The sequence below is a fragment of the Bos indicus x Bos taurus genome, chromosome 12, assembly GCF_003369695.1.
Source record: "Bos indicus x Bos taurus breed Angus x Brahman F1 hybrid chromosome 12, Bos_hybrid_MaternalHap_v2.0, whole genome shotgun sequence".
NCBI lineage: Eukaryota > Metazoa > Chordata > Mammalia > Artiodactyla > Bovidae > Bos > Bos indicus x Bos taurus.
Genome location: NC_040087.1, coordinates 30755417 through 30782983, shown reverse-complemented (window position 1 = coordinate 30782983; position 27567 = coordinate 30755417). Strand labels below are relative to the sequence as shown.

General features: G+C 46.5%; 1 protein-coding gene across 3 annotated transcripts in view; it reads left to right on the top strand.

Annotated features, from left to right (window-relative positions):
• Positions 1-27567, top strand: part of MTUS2 (microtubule associated scaffold protein 2) — a 388026-nt gene that overhangs the window by 340546 nt on the left and 19913 nt on the right. For all 3 annotated transcript variants that reach the window (XM_027557497.1, XM_027557498.1, XM_027557499.1), the window contains one exon: positions 19994-20208. In XM_027557497.1, coding sequence (XP_027413298.1) covers positions 19994-20208 — 215 coding nt within the window. The remainder of the gene's footprint in view (positions 1-19993; positions 20209-27567) is intronic.

The following is a 27567-nucleotide window of genomic DNA, read 5'->3' as shown; positions in this document are numbered from 1 at the left end:
AGGAGCAGGCAGAAAATCAGCTGGAGTTTAAAAGACCTGAATAGCAGTTATCAACCAGTTGAGCTAGTTGACCTAATTGACATTGACAGAAGGTTCCAGATAACAAACAGGACGTACATCCTTCTCAAATACACGTGGAATGTTGACCCACGTGGACCATACGCTGAGCCATAGAACAGACCTTAGCAGATATTAAAAAACTGAAATTATACAGATCATTTTGGACTATAACAGAATTAGACTGTAAATCAGTAACACGAAAAGAACCTGGAAAGCTGGAAATACTTGGAAATAAAACAACATACAACTAATACATGAGTCAGAGAGGAAACCACCAGTAAATTAGAAGCTTATGTTGAATTGAGTGACAACACAAACACAAAATCTGTGGAATGCAAAATTCTCTCTGATCAGGGGAGTTGAATCTTCTCACTCAATTTTCTCAGCAGCTTTGTCAGCCGGGTACCCAAATACATATTAATGTTCACTATTTAACTGTCACTGTTCTAGGTTCTAAGGCGGAGAGCAGGCAGTGTTATTTAGAAGAAGGTTTGATCTAGTCCGATGTCAGAAATGTGAGTGTGATTATAGAGCTTCACATATACTGTTCTCTTTGCAAGATAACTTCTCAACATGACGAAGTCCAGAAGTTACCTGGCCTTCCTGTAAGTAAATGATGTTCTGAGCTGGGAAAAATTCAAATCAGTGATGTCAGCTGCCAAGATTAGATTTTTATCCCAGTAAATGTAATTTTCTAAAGTTATTTTAGTTTCTATCTCAGACAGGTGCTTAACCGTGCACAGTAATATCAAAACTACAAACTCCCTTAAATGTACCAGAGACTGGGTTTGGTTGCCATGAAAATTACACCATCAGATACAGTTCCAAAGAACTACTTTCTTAAAGACAATGATTTATTCCAATCGGCAGCAGCACATTTTTTGATATTTATAAAATTCTTTAAGGTTGCTAGGTGTATAGCACCATCTGATTATTTTAGATGGAGATGTCTATTTTGTGACCCTCTAAAACATTCGCTCCTTTGTGAATAAAGATAATCCTTTCTGATATATGTTAATATTTTTAAATCTGTGGTTTTAATTCTTAACCTGAATTGACTGAATAAAAGTCAAGATACTAAGGGCTGCCCATAAAATACCCAGAGGACAAGCAGTTTCTTGAAACTTGGAGTCAGCTGCTTCTGCAAAATTTTGACTTCATAATAAATCTAATGTTTAGATCGGTGTATGATTTACAAAGCTCTTCCACGTATTATTTCATTTGATCCTGACAACAGCCCTAGGGGACAGACAGGTAAGGTAGATGATACAATCACCGGTTTAACGGTGACTAAATCATGGCTCTAGAGAATAAAAGCAAACCCCAAATCATGTAGCTATTAAGGATAACGGAGCTGGGTCTTTATCTTGTTCCACCATGACCATAGCATGCTGCCTTCGTATTGTAAGATTTCAGTTGGTGTCTTGGGGAAGATAAGAAAAAGCAAGAAAAAGATGTGACATGCTGTATAGATTTAACCTGAAAATTGCCAAAGAGCAGTTTTGCAAAAAAACGTAATGCTTTAAATGACAGACAATCACATACAAATTATACAAATATAATCATCGCCTCTTTGTGAGTTTCTCAGTCACATAGATCCCTTTTATTTTTCTTTGTATCTTGAGCCCCAGCCCAGAGCTTGTTAGCACATTAAGTGTGAACTATGTCATTGTTTCATTTTATAAATGTGATTGGAATCCAGGAGATGCACCTGTTAGTGTGCCAGGAGTAAAGATGGGTGTGATGTGGTCTCTGAGCTCGGGGGACATCTGTGCACTGGAGGGACGGGTACATAAGCAGGTAACTAAAACCCAGTGTGCTGAGTAAGGTGCTGGAGGTCTGGAAGTTCAGAGGATGGTTTGTAACCCAGTTAGGGGTCTGGGAAAGGCTTCTGGGGTAAAACAGCTAAGCTTAAAGGAAATCAAGGAGTCAGTGAAGAAGTGGTTCTTCTACACTTGATCAGTTACAGCAACAGGGTTAGTGAAGTCCTTGACTTATCTCGTTTGGGAAATGAGAAAAATAGTAAAGAAGTGTTTTCCTGGGGTGATCCCTTAACCAGAGGAAAAGGGCAAATGAGCTTGTCTGTGTGGCACTCCAGTACTCTTGCCTGGAAAATCCCATGGATGGAGGAGCCTGGTGGGCTGCAGTCCATGGGGTCGCTAAGAGTCAGACATGACTGAGCAACTTCACTTTCTCTTTTCACTTTCATGCATTGGAGAAGGAAATGGCAACCCACTCTAGTGCTCTTGCCTGGAGAATCCCAGGGACGGGGAAGCCTGGTGGGCTGCCGTCTATGGGGTCACACAGAGTCAGACACGACTGAAGCGACTTAGCATAGCATAGCATGAAACTCTTTAAACTATTTGCAGACAAAGCAGGGCAGTGTTTGGACTATTAGACTTCGATGATTCTCCCTTCAGAGATTTTTTTTTTACCATTTAGTTTTTCTTAGTTTTTCCAATGCCATTATGAAATTATTCTCACTCATTCAAAAAGTATCCACAAATACCACCAAAGCCAGATTTAAGAATACTGTCCATCAATTTACTGTATTTGGCATTAATTTGAACAAAGTAATAATGTAAGTTGGGCTTCCCTGGCAGCTCAGTGGTAAAGAATCTACCTGCCAAGGGAGGAGATGCAGGTTCAGTTCCTGGGTTGGGAAGATTCCCTGTAGAAGGAAATGGAACCCACTCCAGTATTCTTGCCTGGGAAATCCCATGGACAGAGGAGAATGATGGGCTATAGTCCACGGGGTCACAAAAGAGTCAGAACTTAGTGACTAAACAAGCACAACAATACATAAGTTGCAATATATGCATCTGTTATATTCAGATCACTCTTTTTTTTAATCAGAATTGTAGTTTTTCATCTGAATTTCAGGTCTTCAGGAGGTTAACTCTGGTGAAGAACAAGGAACTTGACCGATTCTGCACTGCAAGGAACCATGTAAAGACGTAGCAGGTTTCAGTGATAATGAAACTGGTCATGGCCTCTGGGCTCCTTGACATAGCTAATTTCTTTAAAAAAAGAAAAGAAAAAATTAAGAATTTGGTCAGAATTTAGCTAATCAGGAGTATGATTCCAGATGGAGAGACCAGGGCGGCTGCCAAGTGTGGACACTGTTAGTGCAACAAGAATGGCTTTGACTTTCAAGGAAACGCCTTTTAACTAGGTTTACTAGAGCCCAATATAGAAAACAGAAATCCCAACTTACTAATTTCCAGTGAGAAATGATATTTCTTCTTAAAAGCAGATCTACTTAGAAAGCTGAAATTGTAATCAGAAGATGTCTTCGTGGACCAGACTCGATAGTATGCTATAAATAATAATGGCATCTCGCTGAGATAGCCTTGGGCAGCTATCTACATGCCTTTCTTTTCTGGGACCTCAGTTCTTAGCCAGGGATCCCCATGGAGGGAGATGGAAGCCTATTAGAGCCACCTGGGAGCTTATTTCAACTATGCATTCATTGCCCTGCTTCCAACCTTTGTAGAGTAACCAGTTCTGGAGAAGACTCTTGAGAGCCCCTTGGAGTGCAAGGAGATCAAACCAGTCATCCCTAAAGGAAATCAACCCTGAATATTCATTGGAAGGACTGATGCTGAAGCTGAAGCTCCAATACTTTGGCCACCTGATGTGAAGAACTGACTCATTAGAAAAGACCCTGATGCTGGGAAAGATGGAAGGCAAAAGAAGAGGGTGGCAGAGGATGAGATGGTCGGATAGCATCACTGATTCGGCGGACATGAACTTGGGCAAACTCTGGGAGATAGTGAGGGATTGGGAGGCCTGCTGCGCTGCAGTCCATGGGGTCGAAAAGAGTTGGACATGACTTAGCAACTGAACAACAGCAGTAGCATTGGGCTAGTTACAGTGTACCTCACACAGCTAGTTACCGTAGCATTGGACTAGTTACACTGTACCTCACACAGCTAGTTACCGTAGCATTGGACTAGTTACAGTGTACCTCACACAGCTAGTTACTGTAGCATTGGACTAGTTACACTGTACCTCACACAGCTAGTTACCGTAGCATTGGACTAGTTACAGTGTACCTCACACAGCTAGTTACCGTAGCATTGGGCTAGTTACAGTGTACCTCACACAGCTAGTTACCGTAGCATTGGACTAGTTACAGTGTGCCTCACACAGCTAGTTACCGTAGCATTGGGCTAGTTACAGTGTGCCTCACACAGCTAGTTACCGTAGCATTGGGCTAGTTACAGTGTGCCTCACACAGCCAGTTACCGCAGCATTGGACTAGTTACAGTGTACCTCACACAGCTAGTTACGGTAGCATTGGGCTGGTTACAGTGTACCTCACACAGCTAGTTACCGTAGCATTGGGCTGTTTACAGTGTACCTCACACAGCTAGTTACGGTAGCATTGGACTAGTTATAGTGTACCTCACACAGCTAGTTACGGTAGACTGTACACAGCTGTAAGCACCAAGTACATGAGGCAGCTGTTCCTAAGCAATAGATGTCACAGGCCTGTGATCCTGTGGCTACGACTCTGTATTCCCAAATGCAGGCCCAGGTTCAATCCCTGGTCAGGGACCTAGGTCCCACATGCCTCAACAAAGAGTTCACATGCGACATCTAAAAAAACCCCACTTGCCACTATCTAGACCCAGTGCAGCCAGGTAAATAATGAAAACATAATCTTAAAAAAAAATGAGGACATCACTCTGAGCCCCCTATTGGCCCCGACTCCCTGCCTGGGGTCACTGACCAGACCACAGCCCAGAGAGGTGGTCTGGCAGTGACCACTGACTGTCTCGCTGTGCTGCAGAAGCAGATACCAGTTCCAAGTGATTAAAGTCATGGGACTGAGCACTGAGAGCAGTCCGCTGGGCAGAGGAGGCCCTGGGAATTTGCACAGGGAGGGTGTTCCTGTGTGTTCGGAGATGAAGTGTGAGCATTGAATGCCTGGGGAGGCCTGGCAGAGGGCAGCCGCTGCAGGATGAGCTGGGTGGAGGCACCAGACACTGTGCGGTGCAGGGAGATGTTGGAATTGCAGCTGAGCCAGGGCAGAGAGACCTCACTGAGCACCTCGACTCAAGACCCAAGAAAGGCCAGGCTTCAGGAGTGAGGACCAGGACTGAGAATAAGGGTCTCTAGGAAAACTGAAGCGGACCCACCCTAACAAAGGGTAAAATCTAAGTCTGGTGGAGTCAAGGGTAATTTACCTGCCTGTTCAAGTAATACACGCTCCTTTCAGTAAGTGTGCATGTGTGCCAAGTTGCTTGCCGTGTCAGACTCTGCGACCCCAGGGACTGTAGCCCGCCAGGCTCCTCTCCCATGGGACTCTCCAGGCAAGAGCACTGGAGTGGGTTGCTATGCGTTCCTCCAGGGAATCTTCCTGCCCCAGGGATCGAACCCACGTCTCTTATGTCTCCTGTATTGGCAGGCAGGTTCTTTACCACTAGCGCCACCTGGGAAGCCCTCCTCTAGATACCATCCATTTAAAAATTAGACCTACAAAAAATGGAACCCATAATTAAGCGAAAAGTAGGCAATAGACATGGGTATTGAAGTAACCCAGATGTTGGAACTGGCAGACAAGACATTTTTAAAAACTGTTACAAACATGTTGGCCACTTCTAGAAAGCGAGGAACATAGTAACCCAGATGGGGAAGCCCAACAAAGAAATGAAAACTACAAAAGAACCAATTGGAAATGTTACAGCCCAAAAGTTAAATCTCTGAAATGAAAAATTCACTGGATGGGCTTTACAGCGGGTTGGAGACTGCAGGGGAAAAGGGTCAGTGGGTTGAAAACAATCAATAGACATTATCCAATCTGAAGAACAGAGAGAAAAAAGATAAAAAGAAAAATGAACAGTGTCAGGAACCTGTGGCAATCTAACAGATGCATAATTGGATTGTCAGAAGAAGGAAGAGAGAGGAAAAATAACTTTTTAATGATGTGCAAAGATGTCTCAAATTTGATTGTTAAAAAACAACCTGCAGACTCAAGAAGCAATGAACCCCAAACAGGATAAATACAAATCCACAAATCACGCCTAAGACATCGTAGTCAAACTGCTGAAGGCCAAAGATAAAGAGGATTAATGAAATATAACCAGATAAAGACACGCATCACTTACAGGGGACAAAGATGTGGGTGACAGTTAACCTCATCAGAAACAGACAAAGACAGTGGAATGACATGTTTGAAGGGCTGAAATAATTTTTTAAAAACATCAGAATTTAATGTCCAAAGAAAACATTATGAATGATAGAAACTTAGAATTACAGGAAAAATTGAGATTATCAAAATGGTAAATGTGTGGATAAATACACAAGATTATTCATTTTGTTTTAAAAGTTTTCTATTTTTAAGTGTTGAGCTTGATGTTCTTTGTCTGTGACTACATTCATATCATGACTACCCAAAACAAGACATAGGACATTTACATCATCTGAATATTTGCCGCAGGCTGCTTTCAGTCTGTTCCACCTACCACTTGCCTATTTCTGTCCCTGTAGATTAGTTTTGCCTGGTCTTGGATTTCCTACAAATGGGAGCAGACAGTCTTTTATGTCTGGGTGCTTTTGCCCCATATGAGAGATTCATCCACGTTACCGAGCTTGTCAGTGGTTTGTTCCTTTTTATTGACTCGTGTTCCTTTGGCGTGCATATGCCAATATTAATTATCCACTCTTGGGTTTTGTCCACATTTTGCTTTTATAAATAAGGCTGTTGTGAATATCCTTGCATAGGTCTTACTGTGGACAGATACGTTTTCATTTCTCTCCATTCAATTCCTTCATGAGACATGACTGGGTCAGAGGATAGATGGGAGTTTCACTTTAGGAGAAGCTGCCACACAGTTCTGGAAATGGCTCTTCCATTTTTACACCATCCCTCAAACATTTTGGAGCATTCCACTTCCTCCATAACCTTGCCAGCATTCGGTATTGTCAGTAATGTCATTGTTACCTTTGTTATTATTACCATTGTTTTAGCCATTCTGGTAGGTGTGAAGAGCATCTCACTGTGGCTTTAATTTGTGTTTCCCTACTCACTAAGGAAGGTGAGCACTTCTGTGTGCTAGTTGGCTCTGTGGGTATCTTCTGTGAGTTTTCTGTTGTCCATTTTTTATCGAGTGGTTTGTCTTTTTACTGAATGGCAGCCGCCCCCTTCACCTCAAGGCCACCATAGCCCCACCTTCACTGTGTTCCTGGTCTGCCTTCTCGTTTCCAAGACTTGGGTACTGACTCAGGATAGCCTAAGTATACAGCCACGAATATCAAACAATTGAAAGCAAGTCTATTGCTAAGATACAAAGCATTTTAACAGTGTCATTTCTAAGATAAATTTGAATGCCTTTTCTGCATAAAAGTATTCTAGGTATTTTATTTTATTTTGAGATCAGTATGCTATAATCCAAGAATTCAAAGAGTTTGTAATCAGTTGGAAAAGAGGGCGTGGGGGCGAATGATAGTAGCATGAAATTAAGTTAGTGACTTTCTCTTTAAAATATTTGTCCCTGACGCTGTTCCAAGCCCCTTTTCCTTCTGACTCCCTGTGGTCTCCCTGGTGATCTCAGTCTACCCCTGTGGCTTCAACTGCCCCCTAAGCTGCACCCTCCCGGGTCCATGTCTCTAGCCCTGTTCTCTCCTGAGGTCACCTCTTGGTGAGCCACAGGCATTTCAGCTCTTTGAGGCCAATTCATGTTATCTCCACCTACCCCATCCTCTCTGTGTGTATGCGTGCTAAGTCACTTTTAGTCTTGTCCGACGCTGTGCTATACTAGAGACGGCACCCCACCAGGCTCCCCTGTCCATGGGATTCTTCAGGCCAGAATAGTGGAGTGGGTTGCCATGACCACCTCCAGGGGATTTTTCTGACCCAAGGATTGAACCCGTATCTCTTGCATCTCCTGCATTGGCAGGCAGGTTCTTTACAACTAGCGCCCCCTGGGAATCTCTACCCCACACTCTCTACTTCAAAGTAAAACCGAATTACCACTTCTGTTATAGTCCTAATTTATTTCAAGTACAGGCTAAGTTGCTGTAACAAAGACACCCAAATGCGATGGAATAAATAAGATAGGGGATATTTTTCTTGTGTCCTTGTCTGCCTAGGAAAGGCCCCAGGTTTCAGCCTGAGGGAGGGGGAAAGGAGGCAGAGTCGAGGGCAGGCAGCTCCCTCATAAGACTCTGATCTAAAAGTTGCCACGTCACTTCTTCACATCCCTTGACTTAAGGATAGTCACGTGACCCCACAGAGCTGCAAGGGAGACAGAAAGGTAATATGTCCAGCTGGGCAGTCATTTCTGTTAACGCTTAAAGAGTATTTTGAATAAAAGAAGAGGAGGAGATGGGGAACAAGTAGGCTCAACCACAATTTTAAGCTCCGTGTTGACACCAAAATTTGCAGAGGATGTCAGCCTGGACAGTGGAGGTGATTACCATCTCTGCCTCTCTGTCTCCTTCATTCTTGATGTCCAGGGAGTCCCCAGGTTTTACCTACTTGGAAGTAGGTCCTACTTGTGTCCTTTTCATCTCTCCTTTTAAAAGGAAAAGGGAAATTATGGAAATCTGCCTGGGCCTGGAATCGCAGTAAGAGATGGATATCCACAGAGGAAAGTTGCACAGGATCTAGCCAGGGTAATAGACAAATATTTCTACTTATCACAAAATACTCTTGGACTATTATAAATTGCCTAAAACCTTAACTTCTTCTGTGTCTGTGCCTAAAATCAGTGGGTAGAAACAATTCAAGAAACAATTCCTTGGAGTTGATTTGATATATTTGGAAGTTAGACAGCAAGAGGCTGGGAGGAGTTCATGGGGAAATGCACACCTCTTTAAAAATTAGATTCTATGGATTTCAAACATTAACCCTTCATTCCTATGCAGGAAACCCCCGAACAACAAATAAAACATAATCATCAGTCTAGGGAAACCTCAGAGAAAATGCCCCAAGTCCCATGGAGAAAACAGAATACCCCGGCCATGCATTTGTCATCACCATCAAATGGATTAAACTATATTACCCAGTAGTCCCTTGGTCTCTATTCCTCTCATGGGCAATTAAGGGGAATGCGGCCACCCAGACTATGGGACAGAGGGTGGCAGTCAGCACCATGCCATGGGCTGGGCCTCCCCTCGCTGGGAAGCTTAGGAAGGAGCAGGGTCCCAGGAGTTCACTGGTTAGAGCTTTGTAGGGTGGATTCTACCCAATGAAAGAGGAGTCTGGAATCTCAACTTTCAGAAAGTTATTAAAAGCTCCTTCTAAAAGGGATGTCCAACCTGGGAATTGTGTACACTGTCCAGTTTATGTAACAAATATTAATTGGAGGTAAAATTTAAGGGTCATCTTTTCAATGCCGTTTTGCACAGGAGAAAAAAGTTAAAAGCAGTCAATTGTCACTGCAGCCACACAGACCCACCGTCTGACCTGTCCATAGCCAGACTTCAGAGAGGTCCCCATGGTGTGTTGGATGAGCTCTGCCAGCTCTGTAGCCCAAATTAGCCCAGAGGAGAGGGAGGGGCAGGCGCCATGCAGGATCCCCGGAAAGCCGCTTCCCGTTTATGGGCAGTAGTATCATATTAGCTCTCATGTAGACGGCATTTGTTTCTCTCCTCAAAACTTCCCATCATAACCATCGTCTTAAATCCACTTCCTCTTTCCTCTTTTGCCCCTACAAATCACTGTTACGTTTTTCTCCTCTTCGACCAAGAAGGTTACTTCTAAGCATTGCGATTACATTCACACACAGGGTCAGTCATTATCCATTTGTTGAAAGGCTCATCCTTTATCTTAAGACCACATAAAAATTGCTCCAAGTATTTATGACTTTGAAAAGCACCTTAACCTTGTTGGGATTTTTGTATCTGTTTCTCCCTCTCCTTCTTTGTTTCCTTTCTTCCAGAACTTAAGGCAGAATAGCCGTGTTAGTATTCGAAAGAGCTCTGCTGAGATTCAAGGCACCTGGAGGGAATCCCACCTTTGCAGTTCTTGCCGGGTCAGCCTGGACAAGTGACTTAACCCCTCTGAGCCTCCATTGCTCTTCTGTAAAATCAGAGCAAAACTGCCCACTTTCTCCAGCTTTAAAATTGGCTGCAAAGATTAAGCAAATTAATATTGTGTATTTTGTTGTTGTTGTTGTTTAGTAACTAAGTCATGTTCAATTTTTTTTGTGGCCCCATGAACTGTAGCCCGCCAGGCTCCTTTGTCCATGGGATTTCCCAGGCAAGAATACTGGAGTGGGTTTCCAGTCCTTCTCCAGGGGATCTTCCAAACCCAGGGATCAAACCCATGTCTACTGCATTGGCAGATGGATTCTTCGCCCCTGAGCCACCAGGGAATCCCCAATATTGTATGTTAGAGAACTTCATTAATGAAGCACAGAGATGTTGTCATTGATGTTACTGCTAATGTCTCCTGTCGCTGGGCAGCGAGTCATTCTGCAAAGCACATTTTCTCTGTAGATGAAGCTTCTCTCTTTAGGGCTCCATTTCAGAGGGAAATCATAATAAAAATAGTATAGCCTTCCCGGTCTTCTTTAAAAAAGCACAGTGGAAAACTGTCCTTGATGACCCTCAGTCACCATTACAATATCCATAGAATTCTAGAAGGCAGGGGCAGAAGGGGGCTTCACACTCAGGGTGCCTGTGTTAGCCGGCTCAGACTGCTGTCACAAAATAATACCCAGGCCCGAGGGCTTAAACACAGGCATTTATTTTCTCTCGGTTCTGGAGGCTGAAGTGCAGGCCAGGGGCTGGCAGAGTTGGTTTGGTTGGTTTGGCTGCTACAGCATCTGTCCTTGGCCTGTGGAAGGACGCCCCTTTGCTGTGTTCTCACCTGGCCTCTGAGACCTCACCAGTGGCTCCTCCTCCTCCAAGAGGGACACCAATCATGTTGGACTAGGGCCCCACCCTCCTGGCCTCATTTGAACTTAATCAACTCTTCAAGTACCCCCACCTCCAAATACGGTTACACTCTGAGGTCCTGGGGAGTGTGGCTTCACCCCGTGACCCTAGGGGTATACACTTCAGCTGGTAGCAGTGCCCCACCTCCTCATTTTCCAGGTGAGAATCTCAGATCCAGAGAGGTTGAGTTAGTTGCCAAAATTCCCACCGCTGGTGTCTGCAGGACCCGGGAAGACCTGGACTCTTCCTGCCCTCCCCCACCTGCCTTTGTCTCCTGCCCCTTCCAGGTGTGACCTGCCCACCTCCTGTCCTGGGCTGTCACTCCCCCACCCTGCCTCCCCACCCCTCCTAATCTGGACATGCTGGCGGTCTGGATTCCGTCCATGGGAAGGGTTGTTCACCGTCACTGTGCGGAAGTTTAAGTAGTGTAGGGGTGGGACGTGAGTGGGCACTTCAGGGCACGTATTTGGGGATCTTGAGGCTCCTATATGCAGTCATCCAGTTTGGGGGCCATGTTCCCATAGTGTGACCCACAGGTAAGTAAAGTATTAATGCACTTTTTATTTTGTGGCTATGCCCCGAGCCTTGTGGGGTCTTAGGTCCTTGACCTGGGATTGAACCTGGGCCCTTGGCAGTGGAAGCATACAGTTCTAACCACTGGACAGCCAGGGAAGACCCTTGTTAATGCACTTCAAAGCGTCACCTTGATAAGAACTCTTCTGTGTTTGTTCTGTAGCACTGGGAATGCCTAGCAGCTGGAAAATGCGCTTCATCTTACTGCAGCCACACGTCTTATATCTTCCCACTAACCATTTACACATCCATGGAGAGGAGAAAACACATCTGTCAATCCAGCCCCACTTCACTGGGGAAGATTTAATAATGAGAGTCTACCCTGAGGTCTCATGCTTTTAAGATTTCAACACTTTTATAGAATAGACCACAGCACATGCCCATGTGAAATGGAATATTACCGTTCATCACTAACATGTCACAAAACTTGTCAAAATTCAGCAGTTTTGATTTCATGTTTTTCATACTAATTGACAACATCCAGAAAAGCCTTTCCTAAGTACCGTGGACCAGAGGCGAATCCACCATCACATTTGTGAACCAGGGGCCCTTATATGTACATAAATCTGGCTGTTAGTTCCGTGGAGATTTATTTGGTGTCTAGTGTGTGCTTGTCTCCCCAGTGGGTCTCCTCCTCTGATGTTCTCCTCTTCTTAAAGGGCACCACCACCCAAATCACTCAGACCAATTGCCTGAGTCATCTTCGGGTCTGATCCCTGCCCTTCCCTCACCTCCCTCGTCCAAGCCAGGGGCAAGTGCAGGTGGCTTTGCCTCCCAAATGCTTTGCATACCCACCCAGGACTGCAGCTTCAGCCCCGGGTTATGTCCACCTGGACCCCAGACATGTCATCCGCTCTGTTCTCCTTGCCTCCGCCAGCCCATTCACCATTGCAGCCTCCAGGGCACTCTTGTAATCAACACTTCATAAGCTCCTGTTATCCCAAGTTGAAGACTGTTGAGGGGTAGGGGGGCCCTTTCCAGTTACTGGAGTACAAGCCTCACTCCTCCCTGGGGACCAGGGGCCTCGTGAGATCCGACACCACCTCTCTCCACCTCCACTGTCTCCATCACAGACCCTCAGGCCCCTTGTTATCTTCCTGTCCCTTAAGTGAGCCCCGTGTTCCCAGCTCAGGACCTTTGCTCTTGCGGTTCTTCCTCCTGGAACCCCCTCCCTCCAGCTCTCTGGGCCCCTCCCCTTCCCCATCATTCACATCCATCTGGATGGGGTTTTCTCAGGTGCCCCCTGCATCCGCCATCCCCTAACATTGCTCTCATTTTACTTTCTCCAACTGCTGTTATCTCAGGTTTTCATGATCTGACATCTTGCTGTTTAAAACTTCTGCCTGTGTCTTTATTTACCCTCCTGGCAGTGAGTCTGGTTCTCACCGCACGATTGGGCATGGGATGTAGCAGCTGCTCAGTAAATTCAACTACTGTCTGTTGATAGTCCGCCTGCCTGTCTGACCACAAATACTCAAGCGTCTCTGACGCTGTCCCTGCCCGCTGGTGAGGGAGGCGGATGGGTAAAGAGATGTGCTGCAATTCTCAGCAGTGAGGGCTTGAAGGCTGATTTACCAAAGCCTCACCTCTGAGACATTGAAACCCTGGTGCAGCCGTCACTCCCACCCAGGTGCGGAGGGACCCGGGCTCCAGCCCCTGCTCTGCAAGCCTCGCCCCCTCCCGTGGAGGCTTTGGATCCTTGAGTTATCCCTTCTCAAACCTCCTGTCCTACTGAACACCCACCTGGGGCCCAGGGCATGCCAGTTGCATAGTACCCAGGAGGCACTGCACTAATGCCAGCTCTTTGGTCCAGGGCCCTGGGGATACTGTGTGGACCTGCAGAGATGCCCAGAGACCCCCGACTCCCCACCCTGGCCTTTCACCCACATTTCTACTCCTAGTCCCTGAACCTTTCCTCCGTCTCAGCCCCTCCTTGTCTCTCTTCTTGACCAAGTGAAGTTGCTCAGTCATGTCCAACTCTTTGTGACCCCATGGACTGTAGCCTACCAGGCTCCTCCGTCCATGGGATTTTCCAGGCAAGAGTACTGGAGTGGGTTGCCATTTCCTTCTCCAGGGGCTCTTCCCAACCCAGGGATTGAACCCAGGGTCTCCCGCACTGTAGGCAGGCGCTTTTACCATCTGAGCCACCAGGGAAGTCTCTTCTTGACATTTTCATCAAAAAGAAGGTCCTTAAAAAAAAGAGGGCAGTAGAGGGCAGTGTGGCCGAGGATCCCAGGCAGCATGTTTCATGGACTGAGCCTGCCGCCTGCCGTGGGTCGCTGTGATCTGATAAGAGTGGACAGAGGCCTTTGCCACCAGAGGGCTTTTCCAGGCATTATAGTTCCCCCTGGTGGACACAGATTTGTCACAGGATCACTGCCATCAAAAAGGACCAAACACACACACACACACACAATCAACTGAAGTTTACAAAGATGCTATAATCTTTAAGCCCACATAATTCCACTCTTAAGAATGTATCCTAATGAAGAAAGCAAAAAAAAAAAAAAAAAAATATGTGAGTGACACAAATCAAATGTCCAATACTAAGGATGTATAAATTACAGTGCATCCACATGAAAATATGGTGGCTCAGATGGTAAAGAATCCGCCTGCAATGTGGGTGACCTGGGTTCAATCCCTGGGTTGGGAAGATCCCCTGCAGAAGGGAAAGTCTACCCACTCCAGTATTCTTGCCTGGAGAATTCCATGGACGGAGGAGCCTGGCAGGCTACAGCCTATGGGGTTGCAAAGAGTCGGACACAACTGAGTGACTAAGCACACACACATGAAAATATGAGGGGACCATAAAGATATTAAGCAGGAAGACATGGAAAATTCCTACCAGGGATACTGAAGTCACACTACTGCAACAGCTGTGAAGGGATTTTCAGTGGAAAGTTTTCATTTTCTTTGTGTCATGAGATTATGGGTAATTTTTAAATTACATTTTTTTCCCTTGAAAGTTATTTTGTCTTTTCAATTACTCCCCATATCTCAAAGAAACAATTTAATCATTTATCTGACTGTGGGATCCCCTATCAATATGTAACAATACTGACTGTTAACTTACTAAGGCTGCTGTACAAAGTACTGCAGGCTGGAGGGCTTAAAAGACAGAAATTAATTTTCTTACAATCCTGGAGGCTGGAAATCGAGATCAAGATGCCAGCAGGGTGAGTTTCTTCTGAGGCTTCTCCTCTTGGTTTATAGATGGCTACCTTCCCCCCCACCCCCCGCAGGTGTCTGTCCTTAGACTTCAGTCATATTGGATTGGGGCTGACCCTATAAATGACCTCATTTTAACTTTATTAGCTGCAAAAATCCTGTCTCCAAACATGATCACATTCTGAAGCACTAGGGATTAGAACTTGAACATATAAATTCTGGGGGACACAACTGAACCCATAACAGTGACTATTATAATAATTCCACATATTTGTATACAGTCTTCACCTTTTAGATGACTTATTTTATAATTGTCAAAGCTTAAGCATTATCTGTGATGTAAAAGGTAGTATGATATTATTCCTTATGCTTTATCATGAACTGCAACCAGATTCTTTTCTTCAGTTTAAGTCTAGTGTGGTAATTACTGATCCTTGCTACCTCTTTCCAGTAACAAGTTGTAATTATTCAAGGGACATTTTGGGCAATTGTGTAAAGAAAATTGCTCTTACTGAGTTTTTCCCTTCAATTTTGATTTATGAACTGTGGTGTGTGTGTGTATGTATGTACTACATACATGCACTCTATATATTCATACATACATATGTTCAATTATTGAAAACTACTGCAGACTCTAATCCTGTTTTTGCTTTTCAAACTTATGCTTATGAATTAGAAATGTAATCAGTGCTCCTGGCCTGTCATAATCCTGTTCTTTTAGGAACTATTTTCTCAGCATTTTAGGTTCCAGGGATTTATTATTGGTGTGTTTGCCTCTCACATTATAAAGTACTAAATGTTTTCTCATGAATAGAAATAAAGGAAGAATGTATGCAAGGCTCCAGAGGTTACCCATAAAAATTAGCCTACTTTAACCTCTGTGTACAAAATGCCCCAGTAGATACATTTTTGAGAATTTACCAGAGGCAAGAGGCTGTTTATTTCTTTAGGGACTCTGTTATTGGAACTTGCTCCCTGGTGCCTCAGCTGCAGCTCTTATCCAATATCTTCTGCAGGCCTGGGGCTTGTGACACAGGGTCATTGGAAGAATAGAATATCACTTCTTGTATATAATAGCTGTTGGGAATTTGGGGCTTGGTGCTAGATGTGGAAAGGTGATTACTTTGGCCACCTGATGCAAAGAACCAACTCATTGGGGAAGACCCTGATGCTGGGAAAGACTGAAGGCAAAAGGAAAAGGGGGCAACAGAGGATGAGATGGTTGGATGGCATCACTGACTCAACAGACATGAATTTGCACAGACTCTGGGAGATAGTAAGGACACAGGAGCCTGCCTTGCTACAGTCCATGGGGTCCAAAGAGTCAGACATGACTTAGCAACTGAACAGTGATAACTGAGGCCGCACAGCTCATGATTTATTGAAGCAACAGTACAGTTCAGGAAAAGCTCTAGGATGAAAATCAATCAATCATTGCTGACCCCCCGCCCCCGCAAATAGAATCCCAGGCCTTGAATCATCCCGCCGCAAACATGTACAAAATCACACATTCGATGGAAGTGTCCTATCCTTTCTGACTGCAGGAGACCATAACCTTTTCAAACCCGGTCTTCTTAATCATGGTAGTCATTTAAAAAATATTTTAACTCATAAAACATTGAAACAAATCATAGGATTTTCTTATATACATATTGTTGCAGGTGTTCATTGGGAAGTGAGTCCTGTCAATTAAGCATACAACCTCCGAGGGGGGAAGGACAGATGGAAGGTCAGACACACAGATGCATTTCCATCACAAGTAGAATTCTGCTGTCCTGCTCATCCTGCTTCTTGCCTTTTTTGTTTAACGATGTATTACAGGTCATTCCAGGAAAAGATTGACCTTGTGTGTTTTTTTTTTTAGTTACCTGTATCCCATTGAATATGGGATTTGTCCTATGTGTATAGTGGACTTATCATCATTTATTTAACTAGCCCCCCCACCAACTATTTCCCAAAGGCAAATCATGCTGAACTAATTATCCTTCATCAGATTTTTTTGGTTCTCTTGTGAAATTGTTGACTTAAAAGATATGTGCATTTAATTTTTTTTCTCCAGTGTTAACTGATTTGTTGTTATTCATTTCTTGACCTTTTTTTCTGTTTTATTCCATGTATGCAATCTATATCATCAACTTATTGTTTAGATTTACTAGAGTTAAAGATACTGATATTAGTATTAATATATGAAAAGTACATTTTCCCCATATAAAACAGTACTTGTTAAAGAATAGTACATGGTGAGCATTTTTTATTATTTTCATTTGAGTGCAGTGTGCTGTATTTCTAGTTAAGAAACAGTAAGAATGGTTCTCAGATTCCACGAGCTCCACATTCCATGTGTGTGCATGTGTGTGTGTATAAAACAGTGTAGTGGTGAGGTTTTTGTTTTGTCAACATACATCTTCATCATCATTATACAGAGTTTCAAAATCCAAATATGAACTTTTCTTCTACAAACACGTCTAAATTTATCCTCTGAGATATTTTTCCTGTCATGTTATTTTGCAGATTTTCTTTCCATTTTTGGTAAAAACTTTATTGAGATATAATTCACATGCCATACAGCTCGCCCGTTTGAAAACAATTCAGTGATTCTTAGTATATTCACGGAGTTATGCAGCTGTAACTATAATCTGTTTTAGGACATTTTCATGACCCCAAAAAGAAACCCCGAACTTTTCAGCTGTCACCCTTCCCAAGCTCCCATCCCTAGGATTTCAATTTTGAAAAAAACTTGAACCTGCAAAGCAGCTCCTCAGTTTATACCCCCACCGTTGCTCCATCAAAGGCCAGTTTTCTCCTACCTTCCCTGTATTATCAGAATATTTCATCTCGATCAACCTTGGAGGTAAAAAAAATCTCTTGCTTTGATCTGCATGTATTGAATCATGAATGGTGCCGACCATCTGTTCTTGTGTTTGTAGACTGTGCTTCATCTCTGCACTGCCTTGTGGGCCTGTTGTAAATACAAACATTGTTGTCACTGCTTTGTTTTTATCCCATTCACCGTGGCACGGTACACGGGGCAAAGACTATGAAGTTCAGTTCAGTCGCTCAGTCATGTCCAGCTCTTTGCAACCCCATGAATCACAGCACGCCAGGCCTCCCTGTCCATCGCCAACTCCCAGAGTTCACTCACACGTCCATCGAGTTGGTGATGCCATCCAGCCATCTCATCCTCTGTTGTCCCCTTCTCCTCCTGCCCCCAATCCCTCCCAGCATCAGGGTCTTTTCCAATGAGTCAACTCTTCGCATGAGGTGGCCAGAGTATTGGAGTTTCAGCTTCAGCATCAGACCTTCCAGTGAACACCCAGGACTGATCTCCTTTAGGATGGACTGGTTGGATCTTTAGTTCACCTGAATTTCAGAAACAAGAGCACTCTCCAAAGAGACCCTGTGCACCCGGACACTTACCCTGGAGCCCATTGCTCGAGGCTCACCAATAGTTACCGTGTGTCTCCTGTCCATCCCCCATCCTTTTCTGTCGGAGGACCCTTCACCTTCCCCCAGTATAGGTGAAATGATTGCTGTTTGTGTGGAGGTGGGGAGGAGAGATGGACTGGGAGTTTGGAATTAGCAGATGCAAACTATTACATATAAAATGGGATAAACAACAAGGTCCTATTGTATAGCACGGGGAACTATATTCACTATCCTGTGATAAACCGTAATGGAAAAGAATTTTTTTTAAATGTATATATGTTGCTCCTCTATTGGCCTCAGTTTGACTATGTCTCAATCCATCGAGCACTGTTTTTAATGGATATTCCATGGTCGTTCTGTTAAAGCCCAGTCACTCCAGGATAAACCTGTCTTTGCGTGTACATCTCTTCCGTAGTCTGTGGATCCTGGTTGTTTCTTTCACTAACTAGGGTCCCTGGTGAAATTCTAACAACTTGCCAAGGTTGGAGGGTCTTTGGGGAAAACTGGAGCTCTATTCAGACCCTGGGGCATAGGTGATTCCTCACCGCTGCCTCCAAGCCTGAGCCACTGTGACCTTCAGTTCCTGGTAGGTTCTGGCTGTTTTTATGAGGCCCATGACCTCCCTCTTCCATGATCTCACTGCCAGGGACCAGAAAACCTCAGTCTACTTCTGCCATTCCTGCTGTATTTGTTAGCGAGCGAGTCTTGCCACCCGTGGTGGAAAGCCCAGTGCACACTCATCCTGACATGTATATTGTTGTTGTTATCGTTTGGTTGCTCAGTCATGTCTGACTCTTCGTGATCCCATGGACTGCGGTCCACAGGGGAGAAAAAGTCTGTACAATAATGTCCTTGTGCATATTAATACTTCCAGCTTTCCTCTGTTTGTGATTTTTTATAAAATACAAAACTAGTTTTTAAAAGCCTCAAGAGTATAGCAATTGCTTAAACTGTAGACCAACCAAAGACTTTTGAGAAGTACTTTTGTCATCAGCATTCTTTAGAGTTGCTGGCACTGGTGGTAGTAAAAAGCAGAGGGCTTTTCTGATCAGTCTGGTTATTGCTTTTAAATTCTCTACAGACATTATATCCTTTTATTGCCCACACCTGACGTGGGCAGCTCACCACCTTGTTCTCAGTACACCAGCGGATCCTAACTTTCTCAGATTGTGTATCAGAATCCTCCGTCAAACAGTGGGACCCAGGACACAGGCCAACTGAAACCCTGGACCAGGAAGGCCTTTGGGACAGCATTAGGCTGCTGGGCTGGGCCATATTCTTATACACTGCACACAGAGCAAGACCCAGCCTGTCCACCACTCATTTCACCAGGGAAATAGTGTCCTTAAACATATCCTGCCTTTGCAGCTCTTACTCTACACACTGTGTGACCTTGGGCCAGTCACAGGAGCTCCCTGGGAGCAGGTTCACCCCAACATCCAGGGTCTGTGTTGAGGCTCAGATGCTGTAGGTGGGAAAGCATTATGTGTGCTTGCGTGTGTCCTAAGTCCCTGCAGTCCTGTCCGACTCTTTGAGACCCCATGGACTGTAGCCCGCCAGGCTCCTCTGTCCATGTGATTCTTCAGGCAATAATACTGGAGTGGGTTGCCATGCCCTCCTCCAGGGGATCTTCCTGACCCAGGGATGGAACCTGAGTCTCCTGCCACTCCTGCTTTGCAGGTAGAGTCTTTACCACTGAGCTTCTGGGGAAGCCCAGGGAAGCATCTTACAAACCATGAAGCTCTGCAGAAGGAAGGGGATCTTGCCCTGGTCCTTCTGCCCACACCTTGATGTTGTAGCACAGGGGTTGCAGACGCGAGGCTCTGGGCGCATCCTGGCAGGTTTGTGACCGTGCGCTGTCCATCCCCCCCAGCTTTCCATGCGGCCAAGTGTGAGAAGCTGCAGCGGGAGAAGGCAGAGCTGGAGCGGCGCTGCGAGGCGGAGGTGCGGAACCTGGGCTGGCAGCAGGAGGCCGAGCTGCGGGACCTGGAGCGGCGGCTGCAGCTGCAGTTCGAGACCGAGGTGGCCCGACTCCAGGAGGAGCACCGCGCGCAGCTGCTGCGGATCGGGTGTCAGCACCAGGAGCAGGTGAGTCCACCTGGCCCGCCCTGCCCTGGGGAGCCACAGGCCGGAGGTGGAGGGGAGCCGGCCGCCTTAGCCCGGAGTCCTGCCACAGGTGAGCTCCCCGGTCCCCACCCTCACGCCTCGGTTCTGTCCCCTGTCCCCTCTCCGTCATCCCCACCAGCCACTCTGGCCTCCTCCCATGTCCTCCCAGGCACACTCCCACCTCTGGGCTTTTCTGCTGGGCTGTGCCCACTGCCTGGTAAGCTTCCCTGGTGGCTCAGTCGATAAAGAGACTGCCTGCAATGCAAGAAGACTTGGATTGGATCCCTGGGTCGGGAAGATTCCCTGGAGGAGGAAATGGCAACCCACTCCAGTATCCTTACCTGGAGAATTCCATGGACAGAGGAGCCTGGCGGGCTATAGTCCTTGGGGTTTCAAAGAGTCGGACATGACTGAACAACTAAACCAACACACCAATGCCTGGAATGCTCTCCCTCTGGACATGCCATGGCTCCCTCTCTCCCTCCCTGGTAGACTTTTCTCACTGAGGCCTTTCCTCACCCAGAGTTACAGCTCCTTCCCCCCACACACACACTCCTGTCCTCCTCCCTGCTTTAGTTTTTCCTGGGCACTTATTACTACCTAATGTGTGATAAACTTGACTTTGTACCCTGTTGATCTTCTGCATAGCCCATGAGGGCAGTGGAAATAACAGACACACGTATATCTAGCACGTGCTGTGGGCTGCACTCTGCTCCTCCCTCTTTTCCTGGACTAACTCATTTAACCCCTATAGTCACCCTACCAGGGAGGGACCATTATTACCCCATTTTACAGGTGAGAAAACTGAGACCCGGAGGTTAAATACCTTGCCGGAATTCATGCTCATGGAAGAGCCAGGGTTGGACCCAGTCTGAACCCAGGGTCCGTGCCCTCAAGCCCTGAACTAGGGTTTTCTGCTGGATTTACTCTCGAGTCTCTGGCTTGGCACTGCCTGCCTGCACAGGGTAGGCCTTCAGTGTGTATTTGCTTGATGAAACAAGGATTCTGCTCATTAACCTTAGCCTGGCAGTCTTCCCAGAGAGGGTCATTCATCCTAGAACAGCTGGGGAAGAATACCCAGGGAGCCAGTCAGTGTGAAAGCGGGTGGGAGCCAGGCATGCCTGTCCCCATAGCCGGCTGCAGGGTCCATTACTGCATTGGCACCAGGGTGAGGTGAGCCCATTCTGCCTCCATGAAACTCATCTGCTTCTCCCTTCTCTCTTCTTCCTAAGTCCCTAAGGCTCTGATGCCCTAGTGCCCACCTTCTAATTGGTGTATTGTTGCCCAGAGTCTGCTTCGCTATCCCTAAGGTCAACTGCACTCATGAAGAGCACTCTTCACATCTCAGGCTAATGCCAAGTGGCCTTTCACAGCCATGAACATTTGGGCTGCATCCCCAGTAGGTATCCCTGACAGCGATGGTCCCCAGAGGCTTGACAATCATAGGGGAGAGATATTAGAGTAATAATAAGTACTGTCGTTGGAAAGAGCAGTCTCCGATTTGACAACACTTTCCTCTATTCAGCATCTCAGCATCTTCTGTTCAGCATCCTCCTCCTTTTAGAAGCTTGTGGAAACCAGACACACCTGCCTTTTTAAGGTAGTGTACTTAGAGGCCAGAAACAGATAGGTTACAGGTAAGGTTACCTGCTAGGCTAAGATTAGAAATGGAACCTGCAGCATCTGCCCTAAGTAGACATTCGCTCAGCTGCTGTCTGTAGTCTTACCTGCTTCTTGACTCCCTGATACGGGTCAGTCCTGGGGCAGAGATCGGCTGTCCTGTGTCCTATATCCTGGGGTAGTCAGGCCCAGTTTTATACGTATACCCATATTCACTGATTTTGGGTCCAAAATTTTGGTTGGTTGAGAAGATGTCAAGAGATGGGAGGAAGGGCAGGAAGGGGTCTCCCAGCAGGAAGAGGAGCCTCTGAACAAAGGCTCACATGGGGGTGTCATGTGTGGGGAAACCACTGAGCCGGGGCCCCTGCTGAATGGAGCCCGTCCACCAGCCGAGGGACCCCAGGCAGAAGCTCAGTAAGCTGGGCACGTGCTGGGGGGTGTGGTCTCACCTACCTCTAAGCTGAGACCATAGGCTTTAAAAGATTTTCATTTTGTTATTGTTTAGTTGCTAAGTTGTGTCTGATTCTTTGCAACCCCATGGACTGTAGCCCGTCAGGCTCCTCTGTCCATGGGATTTCCTAGGCAAGAATACTGGAGTGGGTATTCTCCCTTCTCCAAGGGATTTTCCCAGCCGAGGGATCAAACCCAGGTCTCCTGCATTGGCAGGCAGATTTTTTACTTCTAAACCACCAGGGAACCTAAAGATTTCATACTGGGAGAGATTGGAGGCCCTGACTTTTCCACTTGAGAGTGAGTTACCTGAGCTACTTAGTTATATTTTTAAAGAGCTCTGTCTTATGAGGGCTCTGAGTTCTGTTCTTCTGGATCCTTTATGATAGCTAAAGTGGTTCATTCATTTATTCATTCACCTATGCGAAGAATAGTTGTGAATGCCCTCCATACACAAGGCCTCATGTTACTGCAAAAGATGCCAAGCTTTATAAAATGTGGACCTGCTTGCTCCATAGCCTCTGGTTATAGATCCGGGGAGTCTCTGAAGCACGTGCTCCAGAAAATGTAATACTGGGTGGGAGATACAGCTGCTCTGTTCAGGAACTGAGAGTTTGCTTCCAGCTGGGAAGATGCGGGAAAGCTGTGTGGTGGAGGTTTCATCTGCATGCTTTGCATTTGAGCAGACCTTTCCTCTAGAAACCCCTGGAGGAGGGCATGACCACCCACTCCAGTGTTCTTGCCTGGAGAATCCCATGGACAGAGCCTGGTGGGGCTATAGTTTATGTGGTTGCAAAGAGTCAGACACGGCTGAGTGATTTTCACTCGCTTCCTCTAGAAACCCATTGGTTTGGGGATGAGGCCAGGGATGGATGGTTTAAATCTGTGAATTATTCAGACCCTTGAGTCTGCTTCTGCGGCCGGATGTTGGCTGTTTACCTGGCCTTCAGCTTCTCTGGCAGGGAGCACGTGGCAACAAGGAAGAAGGCGAAATGAGCACCATTTCCAGGTAGAGGAGACGTCCGTGTGCTTGGTCCAGGACGGGACTCGGTGCCTGAGCACAGTGGGATCTGGAAGGAAGGTCTGTGGTTTCGGTGATGTGTGCAGACCCTCCACAAGCAGGTCTTCCCCTTGGGGTGGTCAAATTCGGCAATGCCCACACCTCCTGCCGCCTCTGTCCTTCTCGAGCCTTGAAACTTGAGTTCACTGACCCAGCCTCTCCCTGGTGCCCTAGTGTCCCAACCGTGCTGGGAGGCTGCTTCTGTTCCGACCTAGGAGGTTTTTTTTTAACTTACTTATTTTGCTTTTGTCGGCGTTGGGTCTTCGTTGCTTTGTGCAGGCCTTCTCTAATTGCCAAGCATGGGGGCTAGTCTCCGCTGCAGCGTGCAGGCGTCTCACTGAGGCGGCTTCTCTCGCGGCAGAGCCCGGGCTCCAGGGCGTGGGCTCAGTAGTTGTGGCTCACGGGCTTTGTTGCTCCACGGCACGTGGGATCACCCTGGATCAGGGATGGAACCCGTGTCCCCTGCATCGGCAGGCAGATTCTTACCCCTGGACCACCAGGGGAGCCCCGGACACTGGATTTCCTGAAACTTTACTCCAGTCCTCCCTTGCTAAGGCAGGCTGACCTCTGATGTCAACACAGGACCCCCCCAGGAAAATCCAGCTGTCCATTCACCGCAAGAGGCAGAGGCCATGTCTCTGGCCACACGTGGGAATCCCATGGGGGAGCTGCTGATGAAACACCCCTTCTGTCCGCACCTGGGAATTGGAGTCGCCAAGTAGGGGTCCCTGGGGCCCAGAGCTGTAGGTGTCTGGTGTCAGGGGACGAACTGGGCCTCATTCTTTGCCCTGCAGCCTAGTTAGGGCACAAGCAGGGGCATGGCTTGGCCTATGCCTTTAAAGATACAGCGTGACTCTTATTTTAAAAGTCTGATTATAGAGGTGTTTCATCAAATTGGTGCTCATTCTGGAGCTCATCGTGCATTAACAGAAGCGAAGATTGCCCGAGCTTCCCCATCTCAAAGCACACGAGGCAGAGTTTTCACTGTAAACACAGATGCTTTTCATTTTTGCTCCAAACGTACTCATGCACCAAGCCTGGTATTTAGTGATCTGACTTGTGACCTTTGACCCCTGCCTCCAAGACCTCTTGGTCTGGCCCTGAAGCCCCTCGCTCAGGGCCCCCTGATGTTCTGGATTCTGCATTTTGAGCAGAGATGCCTTTTGAGAGGAGCCTAAGTGTTCATCCTCTGGGTTTACGTTTGCTTTGTCTCATATCCAGGATACACTTTCTGCCATTTCCTAAAGAAATGATCCTTTTAGACTCACTGGCGGCCACAGCATCCTCACGCTTCATCACATGTACAGAGGCCGCTTTGGCGGTCGTCTTGCGTCCTGACTCTGATTCGTCCCACACAGCAGGCACGCAGTCACCATCAGCAGAAACCACACTTTCTAATCAAAGAGAATGAGGTCCCAAGGGACCCTCCATCTTCCAGTGTGAGAGCCCCACCCGTCATAGCACGGGGCCTCCGGATGCTTAGACATGGCCGAACAGGAAAGATGGGGGCCTCTGTGGACACCTGCCCACCCAGCGGGTGGCAAAGGCACCACCAGGCAGGGGATACAGTCAGCCAGGGAGCTCGGGCAGGGCTGGCCGTCAGCTCCAAGTTGGTACCAGAGATGCTATAGCAGGAAGGCGGAGTCAGAGGGATGGTGAGTTGCCTTGGTATCTGGAAAGCGTTGTTTAGAGGGCCCTGGAGAGAAAAGACAGGGGCGGCCCCCTCTGTCTCATCAGATAGGAATACGTGTTATGGGTGGGGGGCAAATGGGAGTTTAATCTGGTTTTCTTTAATGAGAATATGTAAAGCCATGCTTCTTCATTCTAAATGGAAGTCTTCTCTAAGTGAATTGGCGAAGCCTCCCCTAATTGCATTTTGCAAGTGGCTGGATGAAGTAAGCCCACAGCTCTGTTTTTGACTGTCTAAGAGAAGAGGGTGGCTTCCCAGGCCTTTGCTTTGATAGGACTCAGCTAAACAGCAAGCAGCTGCGGAGACAGCCTGGTGCAGGGAGCAGCTTCTCTGTATGACTGGGACTACTTGCTGGGCATGGGGACAGATCTCTCTGTGGCAGCTCAGAACTCTGTGCTCCGGGAGGAGGAAGGAGGCTGGTCCAGCAGTGGGTATTTATTTTGGGGGTGGGTGGCTGGGAAGAGAATTCCTCAGGGTTCTAAAAGGAAAAAAATGAAGCTTCACCCAGCATAAGTTTGCTGTGGCACGTAATGATTCAGCACCTCTGTCTCTTTCTTGGTGTTCCCAGGTGACTCAGCAGTAAAGAATCTGCGTGCCAATGCAGGAGACACAGATTTGAGCCCTGGGTTGGGAAGATGCCCTGGAGGAGGAAATGGCAATCCACTGCAGTATTCTTACCTGGAAAATTCCAAGGACAGAGGGGCCTGGCGGGGCTGCAGTCCATGGACTCACAAACGAGTCGGACACGACTAAGCTACTAACATGATGCAAAAAAAAAAAAAACGGACCTTGTGTGTTCCTTGGGTCCACTTATCTGACCCTTTTCCAATGCCTGCCAACCTGGAGGTCTTCTCAGGCTGAGCACTCAGACAGGCTGCTGCTCCATGTTCTGGAAAGAAGCCAGGAGCCATGGAGGAGAAGCTATGGGGATTGAAACTGGGGCCAGAAAGAGGAAGGCCAAGAGTGCACGGCCCCTTCCTCATAGAGGAAATGGCCTTGAAAAACCATCCACAGGTCTAGAAACCCAAATCACACAAGAGGAAGGACCACGGTGCCCTAATTTTGGCTCACTGGCTCTCACTGTTAGTCTCTCAGTCATGTCCAATTATTTGCGACCCCATGGGCTGTAGCCCACCATGCTCCTCTGTCCATGAAATTCTCCAGGCAAAAATACTGAAGTGGGTTTTGCTGTGCCCTTCTCCAGGGGATCATCCTGACCCAGGGATCGAACCTGGGTATCCTACATTGCAGGCAGATTCTTTACCATCTGAGCCACCAGGGAAGCCCCGGCTCTCACTGGTTTCCTTCAGAACATTCTGGGCTCTCCTCTTGTTGCATATGGAGAAATTAGGGAATCAGTATTGCCTTCCTAGAAGCCCCTCTGAGAGGCTGTAATAGATAGATCATGCCCTTACATCATCCTTAATATACTGGGTATGGCATTTCATCACCACTGAATCAGAGACCTGCCTCCAGCAAGCCAGAAGGGCATGCGTTTACCCACCACCCTCGCCAGTCAGGGCAGACCCACCACCAGGACACAAGGTATTCTTCTGGAACCTAGGCCTGGCATCCATCTCTCTTTTCTGGAGCCACCCACAGCAATTTGGGTCAGAACCCAATAAATTAAAATCATTCCAAGCACCAGTGAAAGATTTTTCTTTATACTGAGCTGAGTAAGACACCTCCTAACAATGTGTGGGCACTTGTTTTTTATGGACAGCGTGCTCTGGGCTTATGGGACATCATCAGTGGAGCATAAAGGAAAGCTAGTTCCTTTTTTTTTAAGCCAGTGATTTATTTTTCCAAGAGACTGAAAGACTTTGGACAACAAATCCATTAAAAACCTTCATATAAACAGGATTTGGACAATTAAATACTGTGGCGATCAGCCTTTCTGCTGAGTGGATTCATAGCTCTGAGCCTCAAGTAAAATATTATTTAATCAAGAGTGACCAGTAAATAAAAGTGAATCATCGCATACCAAGTCCATTTTCATGTCATAATGCAGATTTCCTATCACTTGTCAGATTCACTGTTGGTTTTGCCAGTCTGTTTTAGTGGATGAAGGTCTCAATTACCATAGGAGAGAGAAGCCGGGCAAACCTCCCCAAGCAATGACAAGTCCAGAATGGGAACCAGTCCTGTTTTAAAATACGATAGTCCTTTGCATTCCCTTTACAAGTGGGCTTCCTTTCTTGTGAAAAGCTCTTCCTCCTAACAAATCAAAGATCAGCCTGTGAATGACCCCCTGAGAAATGAAACCCTCTGAGAAGTGGCTGGACAGTGCTCTGAACTGCCCCCCACAACAGCTCCGGGGTCTGGGCACATATCCTTCCAATGCCAGGTTCTGACACATGAGTATACCACAAAATGAACGTAGTGGTTTGTAACTAGCATTTTGAAAAATATAAAGTTACAAAGGATGAAAATTTTAAAGCCAGGTTATTGCAGGTAAGAAAGGAAAGTGCCGATCCATGAAATTTAGTTTCACACATGCACCCATGTACGTGTGTGTGTG